The 25,625-nt window shown below is 41.7% G+C and overlaps 1 protein-coding gene across 3 annotated transcripts in view; it reads right to left on the reverse strand.

Annotated features, from left to right (window-relative positions):
* Window positions 1–3,157: 3,157 nt before the first annotated feature.
* The window catches only part of Epsti1 (epithelial stromal interaction 1), a 92,597-nt gene continuing 70,129 nt past the window's right edge, over window positions 3,158–25,625 (reverse strand). For all 3 annotated transcript variants that reach the window (XM_038309863.2, XM_038309862.2, XM_038309864.2), the window contains 3 exons: window positions 17,522–17,595; window positions 10,954–11,053; window positions 3,158–3,688 (listed from right to left, as the gene is read on the reverse strand). In XM_038309863.2, coding sequence (XP_038165791.1) covers window positions 3,680–3,688; window positions 10,954–11,053; window positions 17,522–17,595 — 183 coding nt within the window. In that variant the 3' untranslated portion in view covers window positions 3,158–3,679. The remainder of the gene's footprint in view (window positions 3,689–10,953; window positions 11,054–17,521; window positions 17,596–25,625) is intronic.

Consider the following 25,625-nt stretch of genomic DNA (forward strand, 5'->3'; position numbering starts at 1 on the left):
AAAAGAATATGCAGGTGTTGGTGGCACACACCTTTAATACCAGTACTTGGGAGGCAGAGGCAGGGGGATCTCTGTGAGTTTGAGGCCAGTCTGGTCTACAAGTGAGTTCTAGGATAGGCTCTAAAGCTACACGGAGAAACCCTATGTTGAAAAACAAAAACGAAAAGGAAAGGAAAGGAAGAAAGGAGGAGAGAAAGGAAAGGAAAAGGTTGGTAAATCAAACTACATAAATATTTCAATCTTCAGTAATGGACTTAAAGCTAAAATCCCCACAAAAATGAGATGAATATCCGTGAATTATACTTCATCACAGACAGATATTTGGCAAACCAAGTAGGTATACACACTCACCTAAACATTCCTCTCCACAACGCTGAAGCCACTGAGCAGGAAGCACCATGGGAAGACAAGGGTCACCTCTCTATTGACATGGTTAACTCGTTCTATAGGCAAAGATCTAAAAGTCACTAATTCTACTAGAGAAGGCACATGTGCCAGGGTGCTGCTGTACACTGCTGGCCCTGGAAACCACTGCAGAGCCTTTTGAGGAGAATGTTTTATCATTTATATCAAGATTCTTATGTTTATATCTCCACGTGATGGCTAATCAGCTGTCAGTATGCCAGAACTTAAAGTCCCCTAGGAGACAAAACTCTGTGTGTGTCTGTGATGCTTTAACTCCAGAGAGGTTTAACTGATAGGAAGACCCACACTAAACATGGATGGTAGCATTTCATGAACTATAGTCCCAGGCTGCATCTAAGGAGAAATACATGAGCAATAGCATCCATTCCCATCTGCTTCCAACATGACCAGCTGCCTCAAACTCCTGCCATGATGCCCTCCTCACCATGCTAGAATGCATCCTCCAACCATTGCCCAAAATCAATCAATCAATCAATCAATCCCCTCTCCCCCATTCTTCCCTTCCCTGCTTCCTCCCTCCTCCCCTTCCTTCAACTGTTTTTGCCAAACATTTATCACAGTGATGAGACAAGGAATTAACAGACCATCCCACCAAAGTCATATGTTCAAATCCCAACCCCCACAGTGAGAAGCATCCAGAAATGGAAGCTCCAGGAGGAGGCTGTCAGGTCATGGGGATAGGCTTCATCTGAGTGGGTTCAGTGTTTTATAGAAAGGGCTCAGGATAGACCCCCTTCCCTCTGTTACACGAGAACCTGCCAAGAAGGCTACCAGACAGAAAGTGCCATCCCCACAGATGCCACATCTATGAGTCCCTCTGTCTCGGACTTTCAGTCTCCAAAAATATGAGGAATAACTATGCTATTCATAAACTAACTACACTCAGGAAGCATCTTAAAACAGCCTGAATGGATTAAGATACCTCATCACGGTGTATCCTTTAAGCCACCAACTCAAACTCTAGGAGCTACTGTCAGACAACAGGCTACACAGTGTCCTATGATGTACAGGCTGGGAGGGACCCAGAAGGATACATAACAAAGTTTGATTATAAATATCTAGGAACAAAACCTGAAATATTATCAATTTGTTAATTGCTCATCTGTACTAGTCAATATTTAGTTCCATAACACAGAATTAGTTTACAATAATTTGCTTCTTTCCAAGTAAAAAAAAAAAAAAAAAAGAAAGCTCCCTCAAAGCATAGAAATACAAACAGAACTTGGGGGTTTTCCTGTCTAGAGTTACCTGCAAGTCAAAACTTACTCCAATAGGTTCGACAAGGCTGGTTAAATAGGAATGGCACAATTGTAGGCTTGCTGAAGCGGTGGTTCATGTTTCTTTCCTAGTAACCTTCATCTACATACTGCAAGAAATTCCCTAAAAAGGATACTCACAACCCACGCACATTTATAATTTCAGCCACGATGTTGTAATTTTCCATACCTGCACTTTTAAAAAAAAGTGGAACCAGACACATGAACAAAATCTGTTGCGGAGTACAGAAAATGTCGTATACTAGGAAGGAGGTTCGGGGCAACTTCCCCAAGAGCCTTCAGAAGGAGAGAGCATCCTTTTATCCTGCCCTTGGGTCCACAGTGACAGCCCCCACACTGGGGGATCCTATTCCTGAACACACACACCAAAACCTATCTGTGAGTGAGCCAGGCTGGCAGGTGTAGGGCTAAGGTGGCTGCTTGCCATGGCAGGAAAATGTCTGCTACCGGGGTGCATTTACAATTGGATTGGCAGTGTTTCCAGCACAGGCTGAGGGATTCGGTCTTCTTCATATATAATAGCAGCAAGGGTTTTGAATGGACCAAACATTGCATATTAGCATCAGTAGCAGCCACACAGCTTCTGTTGGCAGAGGACAGGAAGACAAAAACATCTGCATTTGTTTCATTCTAGAGAAATTGCCAGAACAACATTTGTCCTTAGCCACCTTCACACCACCCAATATGGAGTTTTCTGCATGGTACTATCGCCCTAGGCACGGCTATAGCCCAAGCTGTCAAATCTCAGTGTTTCCCTGAACACGGAGATTTGCAAAACTAATCTAAACAGGGCATTTGGTAAAATAGATGATCTCTTGATGCTACAGAGTATTAATGTTTGCCGAGCTACCCCAAAAATCTATCATCATTCTGTCTACTTGTCTATCAACTACCTGTCTTCTATCACCTATCTATTCAGACATCTATAAATTCTCTTTCTATAACTTATATCATCTGCATATCTATCTATCTTTATCTATACCTAAACACATGTGCATACACACATTTATTCATTCCTCCAACCTTCCTCCTATTAAAGACTAAATGCAATGTACTTCAGGGGATAGGAAGGTAGCTCTGGGACTGAACTACACAGTATAGAGATCAATATTCTTTTACTCTAAGAATGATGAGCTTGTTCAAGGTCATGGAACTTGAACAGGAAAGCCTATTAAACTAGGTTGCACAGAACTCAGAAAAAAAATAAGTTTCTCTCATACCCACAGACCAGATAAGGGGCTATAGCTGTGTCTAGTTAATTTTTATAAAAACACTGGCTTTCCAATAAACCCATTTTCCACTTTGGATATCAGGGGCCATTACTAGCGAATGTATAAAGACCAGAGGACTACCCTGGAGCGACTGCTCACTGTATTTCACCTACGTGGACTGTAAAGAGAATGTTAGAATCAGACACTTTAAGAACTTTTCATTTAAAAGAAATGACCCATTTATACAGAATTAGTTTGGAATTTATTTATAAATTTGTCTAGAAAAGTTTAAGAGATCTCTGTTTGCTCACATTTGTACCCTAGATTAAGGAAGTAGCAATTTAAAAAAAACCCCAAAGGATCCCCAAACCTGCTTTAAGAATTAGTAAAGAAAAAAAATAGTCAATTAGGAGACTCAAGCCTACAGCATCCGCAGCTCCAACTACCCGGAATGTCATGTGATTCCCTTTTACTATTTTGCTAACATTGTTCTAATTATCCTTCTAATAAGAGGCAGGACTAATTATGAAAACTAAGGTAGCATTATGCTGGCAGTAGAGATTAAACATGAGTCAGTAATGAGCCCCTAAATCCACACATAACTAATGACAGAGGGAAACTGGCCACCCACGACCGTCCAGCTGAGTGGGTGTGGAGTTGAAGTTAAGCTATGAAGACTGGAGCCAAGCAAAATGCATGAAGGAAAAGCATCTGATGAGGACTGTCAGGGTCAGCTGATGAAGGCCGGGCAGAAGTTCCTATTTCTCATAGATCCTAGAATAAAAGGAAGACATAGATTACCACAAACAGCAAAATAAAATCGAGAGCCTGTACAATCCAAAATGGGGTTTCTGCAAACGATACTCTGTGCATCGGGCTCAGGTAACCTTCTTTGTTTTTTAAAATGAGCTTAATTTCTAAGTCACGGGTGCGTTTAATTTGCGACATGGTCTTGGCTGAGAATGTAACATCTCATCCCATGCCCTCTTAGTGACTGTGCTGCTACACACAGGCCCACGTGGGTCACAAACATTGAAGTCCATAAAACGTTGGCACCTCCACAGAAACATGGCAAGGACAGAACCTGGGTCAGAGGGATTGGAATGGAAATGTGTTAGTGGAGTCACACTGGGTCATTCCCCAGAAATGTGACTTCTAAAGGGACCTTGAGGTTGACAGAGACAACTGTTGGTTTGTTGGCCCTCTAGGAGACTCAAAGGTCATGTCAGTTCTTAACTGCCCTTGAAGACAAAGCAGTTAGGGATACGACCCACAAGTCTTGCCTATTGTTGGAACTGAACATACCACTGAGAGTGACTTTTAACATATTCAACACTAGGTGCCTCGTGAAAACTGACATCAAACTTGACAAGAAGAAAATGCATTTTTAAAATATATAAGTAATTTAAAATTGTTGAAGAATAACTATATACAATAAGCAATATCAAACTAATGAAATTAAGAACATTTAAGAAATAAAGATCAACCCTGTCTGTCATTCCATATGCTTATTAGGGCTTTCTGCCCAATAATCTGTACAACATATCAAGGAACTATACTTTCCATGGATTTTTTTTTAACCATAGTTCCTTATTTTTGGCCTTCTTCCTTTTCTTCTCTGCCTTTGGCTTTCTACTGGTTCCCATGCTTCCTTCCAGCCATCATTGGGGACATAATTTTTTTCTCACATTCTTTAGCAAAGCTCAGTTTCAGTCCATTCACTTCCAAATAAATGACTCATTTGTAATATACGCTACATACTAACCTTATTTGTTTGTTGGTTTGTTTGGTATTTACAAAATATACTCAGGATAAAAGACCAGTTTCTGACACTCTCTTCTGACTTTGAGTTGGGGTCCTTTGAGGAATGATAGTTTAAATTTTAATGTATCTATAGCTATTTTTCTTTTGGGTCTTTTAAAATCCTTCCCTAGCTCAACTTTTATAAATAATGTCTTTAATTTTCTTCTAAAATCTAAATGGTTTTGATTTCTTTATACGCTTGAATCCCCCAAGAGTTGATTTGCATAAAAGGTATGCACCAGGAAGGTATGCACATGTCAGGAAGGTATGCACCTAACTTCAGCTGGGAAGTCATGGGCCCCAACATGTGTCGCAGAGCCCATGTTCCCCCAGGGGTGTGTTCTCCACTTCTCTGTCATACTTCAAAAGCCCACAAATGTTTGGCCTGCCAATACCAACTGTGAGTCATCCTAAATAATTAAGTCCTCGTGTCTATGTCTTTATTGCTCTCACAATTAGTTAAACTATAGACTGGGAACTCATTCCTATCTATTAGCAGAGTCTAACTTGCCACTTATTTATTTCCTTTATTCCCTAGTGTCTTTCTGAAATGTTTTACAATTCTTTAAAAGGTTCTCACATTTTTTGATAAGACATTTTGGGGTTTGTTTGTTTGTTTATTTGTTTTCTCTAAATGTGTAGAAATGAATTTAGGTTTTATATAATGGTTCACTCGAGTCTGGGAAGCTGGGAACAAACAAGCAGCCTCAGACAACAGTGAGCCCCGATTTACTCTAATATGGATAAATAATCCTCAGGATTTCTGTGTTGGTGGCTGCATCATATGTTATGCAATTTATAGATTTGTTTTCTCTTTCAATATTTATACATAATTCAGTGGAAATGCTTTTATTGAAGTTTTGTTCTGCTACAGAGTTCTGACCTTATTATTAAATAAAGAAACTTGCCCTCTATTCCTCCTTTGATAGAACTCTTGACTGCAAATGAGCACTTGAGTTTAACAAATGCTTTCTCTGTAGCTGTAGAAATAATCATACAAAATTTATGAGATATATTGTTTTAGGAGATTTGTTATGGCTACTTTTGTAATAAGCCAGCTATCAATGTGAGCATCAGTTGTCCACTTGACACACTTAGGAAGAAGGATCCTCAATTGAGGATTTGCCTCTATTGGTGGGCATCTCTGAGGGTCATTTTCTTGATTTCCAGTTGGTATCAGAGGACCCAGTCCACCGTGGGAAGTGTTACCCCTAAGCAGGTGGGTCTGGGCTACCTAAGAAAGGTAGCTGAGCAGTTGAAGAGAAGCAAGGTATGATCTCTGTTTTGGTTCCTGTTGATTTCCTGTCTTAACGTCCCTTCATGATGGGCATAACCTATAAGTTGAAATAAACCATTTCCTCCCCAAGTTGTTTTTGGTCATGCCATTTAGTACAGCAGCAGAAAACCTAACTGGAGAATCATGTTTGCAGTTCTGAGATAGACATAACTTAGTGAGGTCATATTATCTACTATTTTTTAAGGTCTACAAGTTTTTATTATTTTTTAAAATCTATGTTTATGAATAAAAGTCCTTTTTGTATTTTTTGAGAACTGTGTGCATGGCAATGCATTTTCATCATAGCTAATATTTCCTCCCACTCCTATTTTAATCCATGCTTCCCAACATAGTACATTTTCAAATTCATAAACTCTGCCTCCTATATGTACATACACACACTCACACACACCCAAAGAGAGAGAGAGAGAGAGAGAGAGAGAGAGAGAGAGAGAGAGAGAGAGAGAGAGAGAGAGAGAGAAGGAAAGAGGGAGGGAGAGAGGGAGGGAGGGAGGGAGGGCGAGAGAGAGATTTATGGAGTTCAATTAGTGCTGCCTGTAGGTACTTTGGTTGACCTATCAAGATACTTGGAAGAAAACTGACTTTCTCTTCCCTAGGAGCCACTGCCTCTCCATAGCTCTTCAATGAGGGGCAGCACAACCCATCTGTGCTGGAAGGTTGGCTGCTGGGGTCCCCTGAAGGTCTTGCACAGGGGCTCCCATTGTTGGCAGTTCACGGGTGTTACACCCTTGTCATGTCCAGAGGAAACTGCTTCATACAATCCTCTTGGGCCTCCGGCTCTCACACTCTTCCCGCCCTTTCTGTGATATTTCCTGAGCTTTAGATGAAGAGGTCCCATTTGGAGATGAACCCTACACAGTCACTCTCTCTTTGCACACTTTGGGAAAGCCCAGCTTGCTTCATGGATACTGGGGTCTGCCCCTCCTGAGTGTGCAGCATGTACTCTTCACTGAGCCTTCTCTCCAGCCCCTTGACTCTCTTTAGTTGTGTCTTGGCTTTGCTCGTTATTCCAAGTCTCGTTCTTATTTTAGCAGAAGCTTCCTACACAGCTATTTTAAATTCAATACCTATTCATTTTACTCTATCGAAATGTTCTCCTAAGTCTCTTGTTGTGCTCATAATGTGAAATCTCAACAACCTGTTCTCTTGTGTGTGCAGTAGATTCTAGTCCTGGCTTCTTGTTTGGGGTATATCAGCAAACAAAACAATCCAGGAGAGCCATCCTTGCGTTCCGAGAGGTTAAAAACAGTCAGGCAAGAGTATAAATAGATGTGTTAGGAAAATATGGCAGAGCAGTCAGGGTGTTGTGGGAAAATAAGGTGGGATGTGGGAAGGACACTGCAAGTCTTAAAAGAGAACAATGTGGGCAAGCCTATTAAGATGATGGAATCCGAGAAAGCTCCTGAAGGAAGTAGACGGCACAGATTCTCTCGAAGAGGTGAATAGAGGGAGACCATGTGTAAGAACCCCAAGTTAAAGCTGTCAGCATCAGAACATCTGCAAACATTCACAAGGATGCTGACGTAGGTAGAGAGAGCCATGCCAGCAAAGAGCCAGGAGTGAGACAGATTCCACTGCATGTAGCACCCCGGGGGGCATAGAGAGGATCCTAGCTCTTACTCCAAGTGATAGAGGGAATTTTGTGAGCCCCTGGAAGATTTTGAAGAAAAAATTGACAAGCTATGACCTCTGCTGCTTTCTTACTGAAAACAGATTCCAGGTAAGTAATTGTGAACATAAGAAAACAGCCCAAGTGTTAGGATTTGGGAGTGCACTGGGAGAGATTTGACAGAGGTGGGTGCCAGGGAAGGCAGTGAGAAAGGTGGCACTGAAGTTTAGTTCTAGACATATAGAGGCTGAAAAGCCCATTATGTGATCTAGTCAGCACAGCTGGATGCGCAAATCTAGAGGAACGGGATTAGGCTGGGGACAGAAAGGTAACAGCGGAGGTACTTAATTTCTTCAGGCAGAACAAAGCCACCAAGGTATGAATGAAATAGTCAGGAACGTGGCTTCCCTAGGCTACAGGAGATTTGGGAAAGGCGAATGGAGAAAACTGGCCATGGAGATATATGAAATCTCAGGATAGGAGAGTGACCTAGAAACCCTTCCAAAGGAGGCAAAGGTTCACCTTGACAAGTTCCAAGAGGCCAGAGGTAAACATTCAAAAGTAGCCATGGGGTTTGGCACTGTGGGCATTGTCAGTGGCAATGAAAAGATCATAAAAATCAAACAGACAAAAAGCCTGCTGGTACAGTGGGCTTACATGAAAAAAAAAAAAACCAGAACAGAAATCCAGAGGCAGACACCTGTAATCCTAAGCACTAGGAAAAGACAGGATGACCGGGAGTTCCACCGCAGCCTGAGCTACAGAGGAGAGGGCCTTTTTAAAAATAAGAAATTAATTGATTTATTATATCAATAAAATGTATGTTTGTTGGTGTTACACTGTTGGAATTGTCCACTCTGAGGGAATGTTTGGCGCCTGGGGAGAGAAGGGTGTTAGAACAAAGTGTCCCAGCAGGGAAAAGGGATGCTCTCGGTCTATAGTTAAGCAAAGTCTCAATATTTGTAGGTGAGTAAAGACCAGGGTGAGACTGAGGACGTTCTCACCTTTCAATCATATAACTTCAAATAAGAGAAGAATCAAAACCACCTTGGACTCGGATGAGCCTGTCCGGTTAAAAATGTTGACCCAATCATTGTCCCTATTTATAAGAATATGGTGGTCTTCCCTTTGATCTGTTGAATCTAAGCAACAATTTGTAATACACTCTCCAAGATTCAGCAGCATCACACAATGAGCCAGCCCTGTGCGTATTACATCACACAATGAGCCAGCCCTGTGCGTATTACATCACACAATGAGCCAGCCCTGTGCGTATTACATCACACAATGAGCCAGCCCTGTGTGTATTACTTCACACAATGAGCCAGCCCTGTGTGTATTACATCACACAATGAGCCAGCCCTGTGTGTATTATATCACACAATGAGCCAGCCCTGTGTGTATTACATCACAAAATGAGCCAGCCCTGCATGCATTACATCACACAAGGAGTCAGCTCTGTGTGTATTACATCACACAATGAGCCAGCCCTGCGTGCATTACATCACACAATGAGCCAGCCCTGCGTGCATTACATCACACAAGGAGTCAGCCCTGTGTGCATTACATCACATGGTGCAGATACTGAGTTTCAAATGTGTTCGCCCTCTTTCACGTTGTCCAGATTCTGAATGCTGCAGTTCAGCAACATACATTAATCAATAAACATTGCGGATAAAATGGGCCTATCCAAGATACAAAAAAGTACTTATGGTCAATCATCTTCAATATGTATACTTTAATGAAAACTATCAATTTTCAGTCCTAGCTGCCTTCTGAGGAGTCCTGCATATAAGCTTGTTAGTGCATTGATTTTTCCACAGTGAGCTTTTGTGCTTTAACTATTTATCAAGTTATTTATTTTCTAGTTTCCAGGTTAGAAAGCACTTGATTTTTTTTTAACTGTATGTGTTTATTTGGAGGTGGGGCATGCCACAGCATGCATGTGGAGGTCGGCTGACAGCTTGCGGGAGAGCACTCTTTCTTTCCATCATGTGGGCTCCAGGGGGCAAACTCAGGTCACCAGGCTTGGTGTTGACTTCATCCACTGAGCCATCTCGCCAACTGAGCTCTTGATTGTTTGGTTGGATTTTGATGATTTAAAAATATCTATCTGCTCTTCTCACTCCAAATACACACACACACACACACACACACACACATCACACTAGTGTGTGAAGTCCTTCTGTCTATGTGTTGCTTTTATTGGTCAATGAATAAAGACACTGCTTTGGGTCTATAGCAGAACTATAGGGGAACAGAGAAAGGCGGGGAAAACTAAATGGAATGCTGGGAGAAAGAAGGGCAGAGTCAGAGAGAAACCATGGAGCCACTGGAGACAGATGCTGGGAACTTTACCCGATAAGACACAGCCATATGACGATATACAGATCAATAGAAATGGGTTAAATTAATATGTAAGCCAATAAGAAGCTAGAGCTAATGGGCCAAACAGTGATTTAAATAATATGCTTTCTGTGTGATTATTTTGGGTCTAAGCTAGCTGGGCAGCCGGGAACCAACAAGTGACGTTCCTGAGCAGCCAGGAACACACAAGCGACCCTACTCCAACATCACACACATATGTATGTATGTATACACACACACATACACACACACACATTGTAGTAACTCATTTTTTGAAGCTTTGTTGGTTCAGGAATATATTGCACACAAAAAACACATTAAACATAGAATTGCGAGCATGTTTTTCCCACAGAAATATGTAAGGACATTTCATCTTCCAGAAGTACCTTGGGCTATAGGGCTGTTTTAAAAATCATATTGTAGTGAAAAGTTAAATCCTAGTTTCTTTGATGTGCTGGTTTCACAGGGAAGCCCCATTACTGGAGAGAAATGCTTAGTGTTTTCATAACCACATTTCACTTCAGATTTCCTTGGAGGGGAAAACTGTTCATTTGTTTTGGTTGCAGGTCTGGGCAAAAGGTGATAAAAAGCCTTCCAGGCCAGGCACATTCTAAGAACAAAAGGCAGGTGTCTGGTTGCTTGTTGTTTTTTTTTTTTTTTAACTGAAGCCTTTCTTTCCTTCCTTCTCTTTCTCTCCTCTTTCTGCTCCCTCCCTCCTCTTTCTCTCTATTTCTTCCTCTCTTTTCTCACAAATTTATACTAATTACCCTAGCTGCCCCTCACAGTACACAATAATGATGATGTGATACTGGAGATGATGGTGATGATGATGATGGTGATGGTGATGATGATGGTGATGATAACTGAGGGAAATTCACAATATATTTTTAAATGCTCACTTATTCTTATTCTTTGACTTGGGAAGATGATTTTTTTTAAAAGAAAAAAAAAAGAAAAACTCACCCAGCTGTTGGTACTATTCATATTCCAACAGCCTCCAGACTGCTCGAGGCCACCTGGTTGACTTTTGCCTTGGAGTCGGTCCAGAAAAGCACTATTTACCCTTTAAGACAAAGGAAAACGTGCATGAGTAGCAAGCCTGCTGCAGGGATAAGAAATTTCTGAGAACCGAATGGGCTATACAAACTGGTGTAGGATGCGTCTTCCCTTCAGCTTAGGGGAGATCTATAGACACCTTGGTCTAGTGACAACGTGGGACGTGGTCACAGGCCCTTCCTGAGGCGGTACAGGTGTGTCTCAAGCCAAAAGAACATCAGTTGACTCACTGAGTGGCTATCATCTTAGCTAGTGCTCTGGTCACCCAAGGAAGGCAAGGAATGAGACGGGCTGGAGATGGAAGAGCCAGGAAGAACTAAGTGTGTGTGGGGGGGAGGCGGGTGGCAGAGAGCCCTGCGGTGGTGCTGCTGCAAGACAGACAGCTTCCGCTTAAGCTCAACTGCGCTGTCAGTCATCCGTTGGAGAATCGCAAGAGGGGCACGTAGCAAGAAAATGAGCAGACTGCTAGGGGAGAAAAGAAGATTGAGTATCAAATGACAGAATAAGTACACCTTTCTCTGATTTTTTTCCGTCATGCTTATAGCCACCGACTTCAAAACTTAAACCTGAATTAATAAGACAATTACTTTCACAAGGGTCAGGATAGAGGCTGCCAGCACAGTGGTCTAACAAGTTAGCCTTCCATACCCATGAGGGGGCGACTCCAGGGCTGCCTGTGGGTACCAAAGGACGCTGATGCTCTTGTCTCTTCTGGAAAATGACAAAACACTCCCACCTTTCTTATGTCCTCCTATACACTTTAAGTACTCTGTGGTTTATAACATTTAAACATTTATAGTATCAGTACTGTATGAGGAATAAAGGACTTATTGCACCATAATCTTTATATTAAAGAATGTATTTCACTGTAATCTTTAAGGAATAATGCAGGAAAATTGTTATAACACATAGCTCTAAATATAGTATTTTTTTCTGAGTATTTTCAATTCAATCTCTTCAAGCCTTGGCTGATTCTATAGATGGCTACCTGGGGGCTCACTTGATAATTAATCACAATTCTAAATAGTTGTCTTATGGGCATATTGACACCATCCTCTAAGTCGCCTATGCACGGCTGAGTAGGGATGAGGACTCAGGTGCTGGGTAAAGAGCAAGGAGTGACTTACAAACATAGGAGATAGACTAGAAAGTTCTTGGGGGCAGAAACAGAACCTAGCAAAAGCATCTATTCAGCGTGGCTCCGTGGAAGGAAGAGAAAGGTGGGAACTGAGCACGCTAGCCTCCTTTTCAGTCGTGGAAAGCAGAATTAGGTCCTGGTGGATAGCCACAAGTCGCAACTCTCTGAGATGGGGGACCTGCCAGGAACACAATGGCTGGGTGGCCCAGGCATGTAGGGTGTCTGAGCTCACTCAGCGCCAGCCAAGATGGCAACTGTGTTGGGGCTCATTTTGATCTCCGAGAATTGACTAGCTGTTTCCCTACAAGTGGATTCCCAGTAGGCAGTGGCTGCTTCTCAGCTTTCTGTTGTCACCCTAGAAACCTATGCACATGGCACAGCCTGGCTCCCTGCAGGACCTTATGTCTGAGTCACTGCTCTGAATATGTCAGCAGGCAGACTGAGAAAAGCCTTACTAAATTACAGCCGTGAAGGCTAATGAGTGGAAACTGCCCTGTGAGCAACACAACCAAAGACATTCTGGAATGTGGATACTCTTGGTCCTGTTTTTATAATGTGTGTGTGTGTGTGTGTGTGTGTGTGTGTGTGTGTGTGTGCGCGCGCGCGCGTGCGCGCACGCATATCTATAGAGGGCAGAGGTCAACACTGGGTGCTTGCCTCAATTTCCCTATATATTATTTTTTAAGACAACGTCTCTCACTGAACTTTGGGATGCTCAATTTGGCTAGACTGGATCATGCCCCAGTAGTGACCCATCTCTCGTTGTCCCCTCCACACCAAACCTCAGGGGCCATAGATAGGTCCATCATTCTACCCAGGTACTGAGGATCCAAACTCAGGTTTCTAAGATTACATAGCAAACACCTCATGGCTGAGCCACCTCTCCAGTCCCTTTATCTAGGCTTTTGCTCAGTCATAAGAAGGAGCTTTCCTTAGTTTTCCCAATGCTCTCCCACCCTATAAAAGTCACAACCTGTCTTAACTGTCTTGCTAATCAACACATCCTGAATTTATTCATTTCCATGGCTACCATTCCAGTTCTAATCAGTATCACCTCTCTGGGTTACTGTCTCCATCCTACCCTGTTTTTCCTCATATAACAACCTCCACCCCACCCCAAGTTAGAAAAGTGATCTTGCCTCCAGTGATGGTTTGAATAAGAATGGCCCCCATAGGCTCATATATTTGAATGCTTAGTCACCAGGGAGTGGCACTATTTGACAGGATTAGCAGGTGTGACCTTGCTGGAGGAAGTGTGTCACTGGGGACAGGCTTTGAGGTTTTAAAGGCCCCAGCCAAGCCCATTGTCCCCTCTCTGTGTACAGATCAGAATGCAGCTTGCACCTACTTCTCCAGCATCACTCCTGCCATGCCTGCTGCCAGGCTTCTTCCCACGGTGATGACAACAGCTGAAACCTCTAAAAACCATAAGCCAGCTCCAACTGAGTGCGTTCTCAGAGCTGCCTTGGCCCCAGTGACTCTTCACAGCAAAAGTCTCCAAGGCTTGCTTCTCCCTGGCCTGAGAAGAGTCACTGTCTTATGCAGGTTCATACTTCCCCCTTCCCCCTTTGTGCCAGGTTCCAAACTCTATTCTTTTCCTCCAGTGTAACCCAAACTTTGGGATGCGAAGTCCAGCCTTATTCCCACAATGGAGCCTCTGTGCTTGCCATCCTGCTGGCAACAAGGGGCCACTCCAGTAGGAATCTCTGGCTCTGAGTTCTGTGTGCCCGCTTCTTCCTCATCCTTTGATGTTAGCTCTTCTGTGAGGCCTTTGGTCACCTGTCACCTCCAGTTGCTCACTGTCTGCTGTCACTGTCATGTATTCACCATTTGCAAAGGTCTCACTGTTCAGTCATTGACTTCTGGTTCTGTCTTTTTGATTTGCATGTGGTTGGGGACTTTTTTTTTTGGCTGGTTCACCCCATTGCCTAGAATAGAGCCTTGGCTGAGTTTGCCCTGATAACCTACTCATGGAGCGAATGAGATTTCTAGGCATGTGCTCCCTATAGCCATGGCTGTGGACAGAGGCTATGCTGTGAAAAGCCCACTGGCGTGGAGTCCAAAATACACATGGCTCAGTGTCAACTTCTCTGACTGTGTTTTCATAAAGCAAAGTGGACAGGTTCCCTCACAAGCTTGGCTACTAAGAGGAAGAGAGACTGAGTTCTCCATGGTGCTTTAGGAAGGTCCTCAACTGGCTTACCCACTGCAGAATGGTCCACCAAAGACAAAGGCAGTGCACAGCTTGCTTCTCTCCATCAGCAACAAGAATCCAAACATGGAGGAAAGGCTCCTCTTTCATTTTTATGGACTAACTAGAGACTATGCATTTCATTGCTGTTAAACCTGTGTTCTGCTCCCCCATAGGGGTTAATTTGGATTCAGAATTATTACTGAGATATGGTTTGAATTTTCATAAATCAATAGGGCTCATTCTGGCATTCACCTCACAGTCCAGATCCATCCAAGCCTTTGAACTGGTGCTCTGTCCATTCTCTGTGGGGTTCTTAGGTGCCTCTTGTTCTCAAGTGGTTATAGAGGGTCAGGGTCAGGTGCAGTTCCAGGGGGTACACATACTGCAGAACTCATTGAAAAGCTCACATGGAATCCCACAAGCTTCCTATCATTAATGTAGGGTTGGGAGCTTCTCTGTGTCAACTTCTAAACAGGAGAAATCTTGTTGCCTTTTGAGTGCTAATGAAATTATGCTCCCAGGGCACACCTAACTTATGACGCCTATGTGCCTACTACATAACTTGTGTTGTTGCCCTCAGAAGAGGCACCAGTAATTCTGTTCATCAAGGAATTATTGGATGTGTATCTCCTGACGCCATGGGAATGCACTCTATAAACTTTGAAGGCAGTACAAATGCTAGTTCTTTTCAAAAATTGATCAAGAATATAAAATATGTGCCCAACGGCTTGATTAGTTGTTTTGAACTTGATTACCGAGTTTATTATCCACGGAGATTTCCTAGTGGGTTTAATTTGGATCTACATGTCACCAGAATCAATAAGAGAGGAGACAGGTACAGAAAATAAACAATACCACCAATATTTATGTATTTTGGCAGAATGGGCAATAAATTTAAATAATGAAGGCCAAGAATCCTGTAACAAAAATGCAACTCTTTCCACCTCTAAACAAATGGCATGAACCTTTATTTGGCACCCATCAAAGTTAATGTATTAGCAATGGGGGCTATTAATGTGACACACTGCTGTCTTTAAGATGCTTAAGGCTTCTTAATTCAATTAATCCAGAGGAATAATTGACTGCTGATAGCAACCATGGTATATATAAAAGTAATATCAGTACTTTTCTAACCAAAAGTCTTCTAAGGGAAAAAGCGAGCAAAACCAATAAAAATACTAGATAATTTATGGCCTACTTTATACGTAGGTGATAATAAAGGTCCCTTCCTCACCTCAGTTGACCTAACAAAATGATTTAACCAATGTCTCAAGGTTGTGATCTTTCTTTAAATCAGAGTAAAACACATAAACTCACATTTAACATTTTAAAAGTGCTTCGTGGGAACCAGAGAAACAGCATAGTCTACTCAAAGAAACACCAGCACCCACCAGCAGTTAGAGACACCCTCAGAAACGGAATATCTGTTGGACAGCTTTCAAAATCTCTCATCTACAAAATTAAATCATTACACTGATAGACTTCAGTGGGGCTGGAGAGATGGAGCAGCAGTCAGGAGCCCAGGCTGGTCTTCAAGAGGACCCAGGTTAAAGTCCCAGAACCCATATGGTGGCTCAGAGCCATCTGTAACTCCAATCCCAGGGAATCTGATGCCCCTTTTCTGGTCCCTATGGGCACCAACCATGTACATGATGCACAGATATACAGACAGGTGAAGTATCCTTACTCATAAAAATAAACAAATAAAATTAAAAAAACTAATTTCAGTGATAGAGGAAGTTAAACACATAAGAGAAGTGATCAATTTGCAAAATGAATGTTTCCTTAAATCCTGAAATCCCTAACACTAAATTCTTCTAAGATACTCCACCCTAGTGCCTCCTAGGAAGAACCTTTCATTATTACAGACATAGTTCGAACAGTGTTACTGGCAATGTTCTAACGTGTATATTGAGTCTCGCCAGGTATTCTCAAAACACTCACCTCTGATACCAGGGAGTTTGCTATGATATTGCATAGGTTACAAGTGTCAGAAGACCCATAAAGCCTCACCAACATGACCACAGAAACATGAACTGAATAAGGGTGATACTAATAGGCATACAAAGTGGATGGGGAAAAGTCCAAGAGGCCTCAGTCCTACACAAAGAGCTACAGGCAACCAAGGAATGCCGAGAGCAGGAGAAATAGTCTTCCCCAGGAAATAACACCTGGTGTGCCATATGGTCAACCCTGAAAACATACAAGCAATATTATACAGACTGAGCATGCTATATTCAGGGATATATACATACATACATACATATATATATATATACACACATATATATATGGCATAAATTGGAAAGAGAACAAGGAAGGGTACATGGGAGCATTTGGAAAGGGAAGGGAGAAATGTTGCAATTCTATCATAATCCAGCAAATGAAGAGTACTTAATCTATTGAAAATTACTTACTGCTTCTATCTTGAATCTTTACCTCCACCCTAAAGTATTAGTCATCATCAAATATCTTTAATGAGTTTTTTCCCAAGTGTGTGTTCCTAAGCACTGGGATCTAACCATCTATATCAATCCAATAACTCCAAAGTCATTTACAAACAGCAACGTGCGGTCTCCGAGGGATGTGATGTTCTGCCGCATGGAAGGGGACAAAATAACAGCCTAAACAAACAGCAAGAGTGGCTCAGCCTTCTTTCTTTAAGGCAATGCACGCATGCTCACATGAGCACAGGTGCCTGAGGAAGCCAGGGAGGGTGTCAGATTGCCTGGGACAGTTGTTGCAGGCAGTTGTGAGTAGCTGGATATGGTCACTGAGAATGCCACTCGAGTCCTTTGTAAGAGCAATAGGCGCTCTTGACCACAAAGCCATCTATCTTCTCCAACCCCACGATTTAGCCGTCTCATATGAGTTTGAATGTCGTTAAGCCAAGAAAGTGTGGATATTCTGTATGCATGCACATATGTATGTATACAAGTGAATATACACATAGATGTGTAGCAGTTGGCATAGCACACACACACACACACACACACACACACACTGTAACATAGTAACAGATTTAGGGGTGATTTGAATTCCAGAACATTATTTAATGTTGCTCTAATGTCTTCCCAAAATGCTGCAAAACTTTATCAGTAATTGATTTTACCAAAGATGCTTATTTTATTGGCCAGTTATACCTCCAGTGCTCGGCTTGATGGATTTGGGCTCTTTCTTCCTCTTGATGCTGTCCTTTAGTCTCCAGTAATTTATTCTGAGAACAATAAAAGTTTTAAGATATGGTTTTCAATTAACACGGTTATACGGAAGGCACCCAAATCAATTACACATTTAACCTTAGCTGGTGCAACATTTCACTCCTGAAACTTCCACTTAAATCTATTTGGACGTGAAATTATTTTCCCTCTATAAGTAGGTAACAAAAATAATTGCAGCTTAGTCTAACAGAATAGCTTCATGGGTAGAAAATTGTCAGATTTAAAAAGTCAATGTGCATGGTCAAGAAATTAGACCAAGTTGTACAAAGCACAGAGAAGGAAATACAACGTGACTTAAACTCACCTGTGTCTTACAAAGAAAAACAAATCAAATTAGTTCCTTTAAGAACATCACACAATACTGTTTCTTAGTATTTTTGTAACATTTCTCTTCTAGTAAGATTCCATTGCCACTTAAAAGTAAATTTTGGAGTCCATTCTGCAGTGCAATTCTGTTGGTAAAGCGTTTCCAGCCTTGGAGAATAAGCCCAGCCTCACCAACCGTTACACCTGTTGTGGTAAACCAGTTATTTCTCCTGCCACCGTAACTTTAGGCTCCCTATGGTTGCAGGGCTTCCTAATACATCTCATGACCACGATCTCTAGTTTCTCACATCCTGCTTGTTTTCTTGGAACTATTAAGTCCTGTAGACACAGATAATTCGTTTATAGTCTTATACCATAGGACTAAGTGCCAGGATTTCCCAAATACCCATACTCTACCTTCAGGCAGACCAAGTGTTAATCCTATTTTAAAGACAGACAAAAGCAGAAGAAAGAAATTACTAGGCCAAAGTCATAAGCCAGCCCTTGAGCTAAAGAGATTTTTCTGGTAGAAACCATGTGTACCATCCTGACAAACGCATACCAATGAGCAGTCCTGGCCATGACTGGTGTTTTAGAACCACCACATTTCCTGGTGAAAAGTCCAAAATAAACTAAAAATTCATACTGACTTTTTCTTTTAAACTTCATTCAAATGTCAGCACCAAAGGAAAACACTTCTTTCTTATACATTATACTCTAAATTTAACGCCTGTTGGTCTATAAAGCCTATTAGACCTTTCTCATTCTTACATTGCATTAGCAAGAGAAATTGGACAATTTTCAAAATAATGACATACTATCCATCCACTCAAAACTTTCCCTGAACCTAGCTGCCGAGTCTACTGCTGGGGTTCTCACTTTTCCATAATGATATAAAGCCATCTATTTCTTTTAATATTTTAACTACACTCCCATGGAGGGGGGCAAACCCAGGGCCACTGACATGCTATGTGGGTGCTCTACCCTTGAACACTATCCTACCCCTTCTTCTTTATGAGCTTAATATATATACACAACGTTTTAACACTCTGTCAAATGCCCAGGCAGAGTGGAACAGGTCTTAGCCCTTGAATGGTTGAGGCCCAAAGGCTGAGCTTGAGGACAGCTTTGGCTACTTATTAAGAACCTGTTTCAAAAAATAAGTCAGAGTATCAGAACTTGGCAGCTACAACATTTTTGCTAAAGATCTACAAGTATTTTGATAAGGATCTAGATTCTATGTAGAATACTTGCATGGCATATCTGAGGTTCTGGGTAGAATCTCACTTAAAAATAAATAAATAAATAGACTTTCTTTTTTTTTGACTTTTTGCTATAGTCCCTTTATTCTTTTGTTCTGGTAAACTTTAAAAAAAAAGCATGTTTCTGTTTCTGTGGGCAAATGAGAATAAGGGACCAGATATAAACAATAAACAAAACTGCTGTAGAATTTATTATGGGGAAAAAATCCAAGAATGTAATCATAGCTACAAAAAAAAAATCATGTGAAAGAAAATAAATAAGAAAGAAGTAGTTCTGCCAGACATTAGGATGTGTCCTGAAACTTAGTAATTTAAATGGCTCACGTCCAGCAAGAGACCCAAAGGCTGTGGAGATGTGGTTATGGCAGGCTTGGGCCGAGTCTGTCCTGGAGACAGTTGAGTGGAGGCTGGTAGACTGAGCAACCACTAAGAGAAAAATTAGAACTAGGTCCTCCAGTCAATAAATACACATAAATTTTGCAGAGTCTAAGGTTTAAACGTAGAAGATGAAATCACAAACGTTTTCAAAGGAGGGGTAGGTAAATTTATAAACAGCAAAGAGAATCATACAAGGAGAAAATAAATTCAACGGAATAAAAATCTATAGCTCTCATTTTGATAAAATACCATAAACCAGCTTTGAAATAAGCAAAATAGGAACAAGTCTTTGTGACACACGTGAGCTAATTCAATGCGTTCCATTCATTCATTTGAACAAGATAGCTGAGTGGCCTGTGGTGAGCTGGGGCTCAGATGGATGTGACAGCTCTCCAGTGGCTCATGAGACAGATGAGAGCCTTGCTCCATTACAGCTCCTACGCTAGAGGAAAGAAGCTTGGATCCAAGTGAGAACAATATGCAGCCCTGACCCTACACAGAGGATATTAAAGGTGACGTGAGACACAGTGGCTTGAGGACTGTTTTAGGCTGAGGCCCAGGAAAGCAACTAAAGACCTGAGTCAACCAGCAAGGCAGAGGGAACCACTACACAGAGAAAGTTGAAGGCTAAGAATAGAGAGGTGGTGCACAGAAAAGCTAGAAATATCTGTCACTTCAATGCTATTCTCATCTCTGCCTAGACAAATAGGAACCACAACAAGGAGACAAAACATTTCTATCATGTTGACAAAACTCAGAAAAGTCTGACAGATTATTGGGGACATCCAAACTCTGTAGGGGGCCAACATTTAGTCTTTGGAGCACAATATAGCAATAATCACCAAGAAATAAAATGTACCACATCCTCTGAGGAGTGTCTGAGGATGAGTATGATGTGGATACAGATGTTCACAGTTGTAACCCACGCTGTAAATATTAAGGAAAAAATCTTAATGTCTATCAAGGAGGAACAATCAATAAGTTGATTGTCCACATAATGAAATTGTATGGAGCAGTTACGGGGAGGCAGTTATAACTGGGGGGGGGGGGAGGGGGGCTGGAAGACAGACACACTGACTGATAAAAAGCCAGAGCAGGGACTTGGGTGGATAAAGTCCTTACCACAGAAACATGAGGACTGGAGTTCATATATCCAATGTTCACATAAAAGCTGAGTGGGCATGGTGGCCCACCTATAATCCCTGAGTCAGAAGGCCCAGAATTCCCTGGTCAGTGTGGCTCCTGAGCTCAGTAAGAGACCCTACCTCAGATAATTAAAGTATGACGTGACCACGGGAAGACATTCCCCATCAACCCCTGGCCTCCACATGAACACACACATGCATACACACACCTGCATTCGTGTGTGTCTATACATACGAGAATGTGTATGCACATAGGCACACATAGTATACATTCATTCATATATATATATATATATATATATATACATATATACACACATACACAAAATACAAAAATTAAAAATAAAATAAAAGCCTAGAGAAGCTTTATTAGTATTCTTACTAATAGATAAATCTATATTTATTAGAATCTATATACAAATAACTATTTCAACATTTTATTTGCATGAGCATTTTGCATACGTGTGTGTGTGTGTGTGTGTGTACCAAGTGTGTGGTCACCTGTAATGGCCAGAATAAAAGGTGCTGGAGTCCCTGGAACTGGAGCTACACAGTTGTGAGTCACCTTGTGGGTGGTAGGAATTGAACCCACATCCTCTACAAGAACAACAAGTGCTCTAATCTACAGAGCCATTTCTCCAGGGCCCCATGTCAATGTTCACATGCTTGCATATGACATACATAAAACGTTTTCTAGAGCAATGGAAGAAAATGTTCATTGCCGTTGGGAGAAGACTTGAAGGGTAGATGGGTAGAGGGAGAAACCTTAGCACCTGATAGACTTTGCTTTTATAATCTGTACACACATGTATTATCTCCTTATACAATTTATGGGAATTTGTAACGCATGGAAAAGGCCACTTCTGCTTTCTTAAGGTTTTCTTTGTTTAAAGATACAGTTCTAACTTTAATTAAAATGTATTAAAATAAGCAAATAAATGAAAAGATTCTAACATTTAGAGATAATAAAACAGGAAGTTGGTCTATTAGGGAGCTAGGAAGTGCTAGCTACTAGGAAGCGAAGAAGCACTAGACAAGAGGAGGGGAAGAGGGTGATGCACACCATCCTCTTGCAGAGGCAAAGGATGGGGAGAGGAGAAAAAGACCCAGTGGGAAGCGGGGAAAAGGAGCTGATGAGGCATGGCCATGCGAGAACATTGTTCCAGATGGCAGAAGGGGAGGGGCTGGCCAGTGTGCTCGGCATTATTTTCTGATTATCAGCACGGTGTATTCCAGAGAGAGGCTGATTTTTCTTTGGTACCAAGAAAGATAATTTCAGCTAATTAATTTGTACTGCTGAACTGACAGCCATTGAGGATGTGTCCGCAATATCTCATAAGCCCATTTGCAGTTCATTTCCTTGGGTTCTCTCATGGAAGGGCAACATCTCGGTGAAAAAGTACAAGGGAAGTTGTTCTGGTTCCAGGGGCTGAGACTGTAACATGAAGAAAATCAAAATGCTGTGCCACCCAACACACCAGACGCTCGACCTTCATCCCACTGGGGGCGTGTGTGTTAAGTACCAGCCACTCCCCAGGCACCTGCATTTGTGCAGATACAAGTGTGATGCAGTTCTTCCTGGAAGAAAAACAAAATTAAAATGGAAGGCGGGCCCAGAAGGAACCGTGAAAAGAAGCAAAAAGAAATGCAGTGTTGAGCAGAAGTTCCAACAATAAGACAGAAATACAAAGCAAGAAAGACAAACAAGAGAAATGAATATTCAATTGTAGGGGCATTTCATTTGTATTTTAATAAATACAAACCAGAATCGGATCAGGAAAGCAAAACAGCCTCACAGACCAGGCAGCAATGATATACACCTTTATTCCCAGTAGCCACATGAGCTTGCCATAGAAACCAGGCAGTAGTGGCACACACCCTTAATTCCAGAACTAGAGAGGATTATAGAATGGGAGGAGACAACCCTCAGGCTCAGTCTCATTCTGAAGTTTCCTGGAGGCAGGATCGCCATTTTTAGACTGAGGTCAGGGTTAAGAGCCAGTGGCTGCCTGCTTTGCTTTTCTGGTCTTCAGGTTGAGCCCCTATATCTGTCTCTGAGTTTTTATTAATCGTGTTACATTCAATTTTTAAAGTATATCCATAAAAGCTCTCTACGGAGGCAAGGCGCAGGGCGGGGTCGGGGATCTTCTCCAGACACTGAGAGCGCCAAAGGAAGAGGGTACTTCTGGGAAATGGTAAGACACCATCTTGAAATGTCAAGAACAGAACCTGTAAGCACCGACCCGGTGGATGGCCACACCTGTCCGTCAGGAATGTGCAGCGAACAGGGGGACTGTCTGGGTTAGGAGGAGGTAGGGAGGACACTGTCCTGGAGAGCCTCGGCACAGGTCCAAGCAGCAATACAGGGAGCCCAGCCTAACAAGGAAGCAGAGCAGCGGGCGGTTCCTGCTAGAAGCAAATCAGCCCTGTGTTTCCTTTCACTCCCAGCGCCCTACAGGAGGAGCCCTGGTACCACATTCAGGGGTGTGCAAGGCTGCAGGCCTTGAGAAGCGATGAGACTACAGCAAAAGCCTGGCTCCAAAGCAACTCCTAGCACACTAATGGAAAACGAAAATAGATCCGGGTTTGAAAGCATGTCCGATTCCGACTGTGGCGCGTACAGACATGGTTCAGCCTGACTGCTTCATGTCAACACGGAAGTGCCATCGCCTTGGTGCGATGAACTTCTCCCAGGAGACGACGTTCTCTCAGCTCTACAGGAGGAAAAGCACAGTGAAAGGAGGAGGGCCGAGCAGGGACGGGACGGGGAAAGAACTGCTGCCCTTGAATGATTGTTAGAAAAGACTTCGAGGGAATGGGAAAGTCTAGAGTCTGGTTCTGAGTCTCCCTCCCGGAAGGGGGGGTACCTCAACAGGACAGAGATGACCTTGGCCAGCAAGAATGAAGCGGAAAGGTTGAAAGGGTGCTGGAAAGGAGGCGCTCAACCAAATCGGAGGAAGCGGATAGTCAAGAACGTCATACAGGGAGGTGGAACATTTACGGGAAATGATAGAGTGGTACCCAAGTTCCCCCTTGAATCGTGCCTGTGAGCTCTGTCATTCAGTGTCGATACTAACAGAGCCCAGAGCCCAGCTCCACCATCTTTGATTTCTATCTTGTACCCAGAAACAGTCCCCCCATCAACTGTCTTTCTTTCTTTTCTTTTCTTCCTTTTTTTTTTTTTTTTTTTTTTTTTTTTTTTTTTTTTTTTTTTTTTTAGCTTTTCCTTTGCCGAAGGTTTGATTCACTGCAGAAAACGTAGAAACTACAGATAGTATAAAGGAAAACAAGTAATTACTCAGAAAACTCTATGTCCAGAGATAAGCCCTTTTAACAAGCCGCTATGTTTTCTTCCTGATTAAACAGACAGATCACAGTCTCTCACCCTGGCTCACATGATGAAGCTTAGCACGTGTAAGGCCATAGGATCAACTTTCAACCTGCTTCCTCTCTTTTGATCTTGACAAAAATATCACGAGGCAAATAACAGCACCATCAAACACTCAGACAAGCTGGGGCGAGGAAGCAATCCCTACAAGGTGCAGGAGCAGGAGGTAGGCTTAACAATCTGTCTGTACTCTATTTTTAATCTATGTTTTTATTTTACCAAATGTGAACATATTCCTGTCATTAAAATACGCTGGTAACTACCATATGGACTTACAGAAAAACCTTTCGGTCTTCTACCAGTGAACAAATTGTTTCAAATTTTCATTAATCATTAAAAAAAATATAGTAAATGTGTGCACACTTCTTGTGGGCATCTCTGATTATTTTCTCAAAACAAATGTGTATCTTTGCCAGGCATCTGGGCGGAAATAACAAGCTCAAGGCTAACCTGAGCTGTTACACACTCTGTCAAAAATAAATAAACAAATACTATTTACAACTACTGGTTTTGTTTTGTTTTGTTTTTTTAAATTCGATAGTACCCAAGGGCTTTTAAAGTTCTCCTGTCACTAGTAATAGCATCCTGCTTGTTCACACTGTATTATCATAATTTCTCTAAGTTCTTACCCCAGCAAACACATATATCAGTAGTCATATTTTTCTAAAGTGTCTGCATTATTCTCAGAGCTGAGATCTAGAAATGAACTGTCAAAGTATTTTAAATGTTATTGAAATGAAACTCGAATTAACTTGGATACAGCTGTAGCTAATGCAGTGTGGAGTTTGTCCGCCCAGGGGCAGCTACCGTCTCTGCTCTATTCAAGTGGACTTTTAGGGATAAAGGAAAGTTGGGCTTTGGGGTTCTGTTTGTTTGCTTAGTTCAAGCTACTAAATGATTTTTTTACACAGGTAAGTTCATGTGCTCCTTTTTATTTCACTAAATTTTCTAATCAATTGCCACTAATATTTGCGAGAGCTGCCTCTGATATATCTCTTATAACCACCTCTCTTATGGACTTCGCTCTGACTAATTTGCTTCAACAGACTCTCTTGGGCTGTGTGGGCGAGTTGCTCTCATCCATAATAAATATTAGCTTATTCCAATAATTAGAAACGTTACTTTAAATTTTCATTTCTTGCCTTATCAAGTTGGCTAAAATAATTCTCAAGGCTTGCTCCATGTGATACCAACAGTTTTATATCAAATAGCTTGGAGGAATACTATGTCCAAATTTCCAGGATGATCTTGGTTTATATGGTAGGGATTATAAGAATCCTTATGTTACTCATTTCTGGTGTTTTGGTACTAATGATAGAATATTGGATTTTAGTTAGGAAGGTTATATGTATGTTAGGAATATCCTTTTTAATTATAGTTTATTAAGATTTTATTTAATTGACAGAATTTAAAAAATCTATCTTTTTTTCCTGTCACTTAAAAGATTCCTGAATATATTTTTTTCAATAGTTTTCCTATAGCAGAAATAAAATATAACAAATTCTAACAGGTAGTTATCTTTGTACTTTTAGGATGAACTACTTTGT

Source organism: Arvicola amphibius, chromosome 13 (assembly GCF_903992535.2).
Source record: "Arvicola amphibius chromosome 13, mArvAmp1.2, whole genome shotgun sequence".
NCBI classification, from domain to species: domain Eukaryota; kingdom Metazoa; phylum Chordata; class Mammalia; order Rodentia; family Cricetidae; genus Arvicola; species Arvicola amphibius.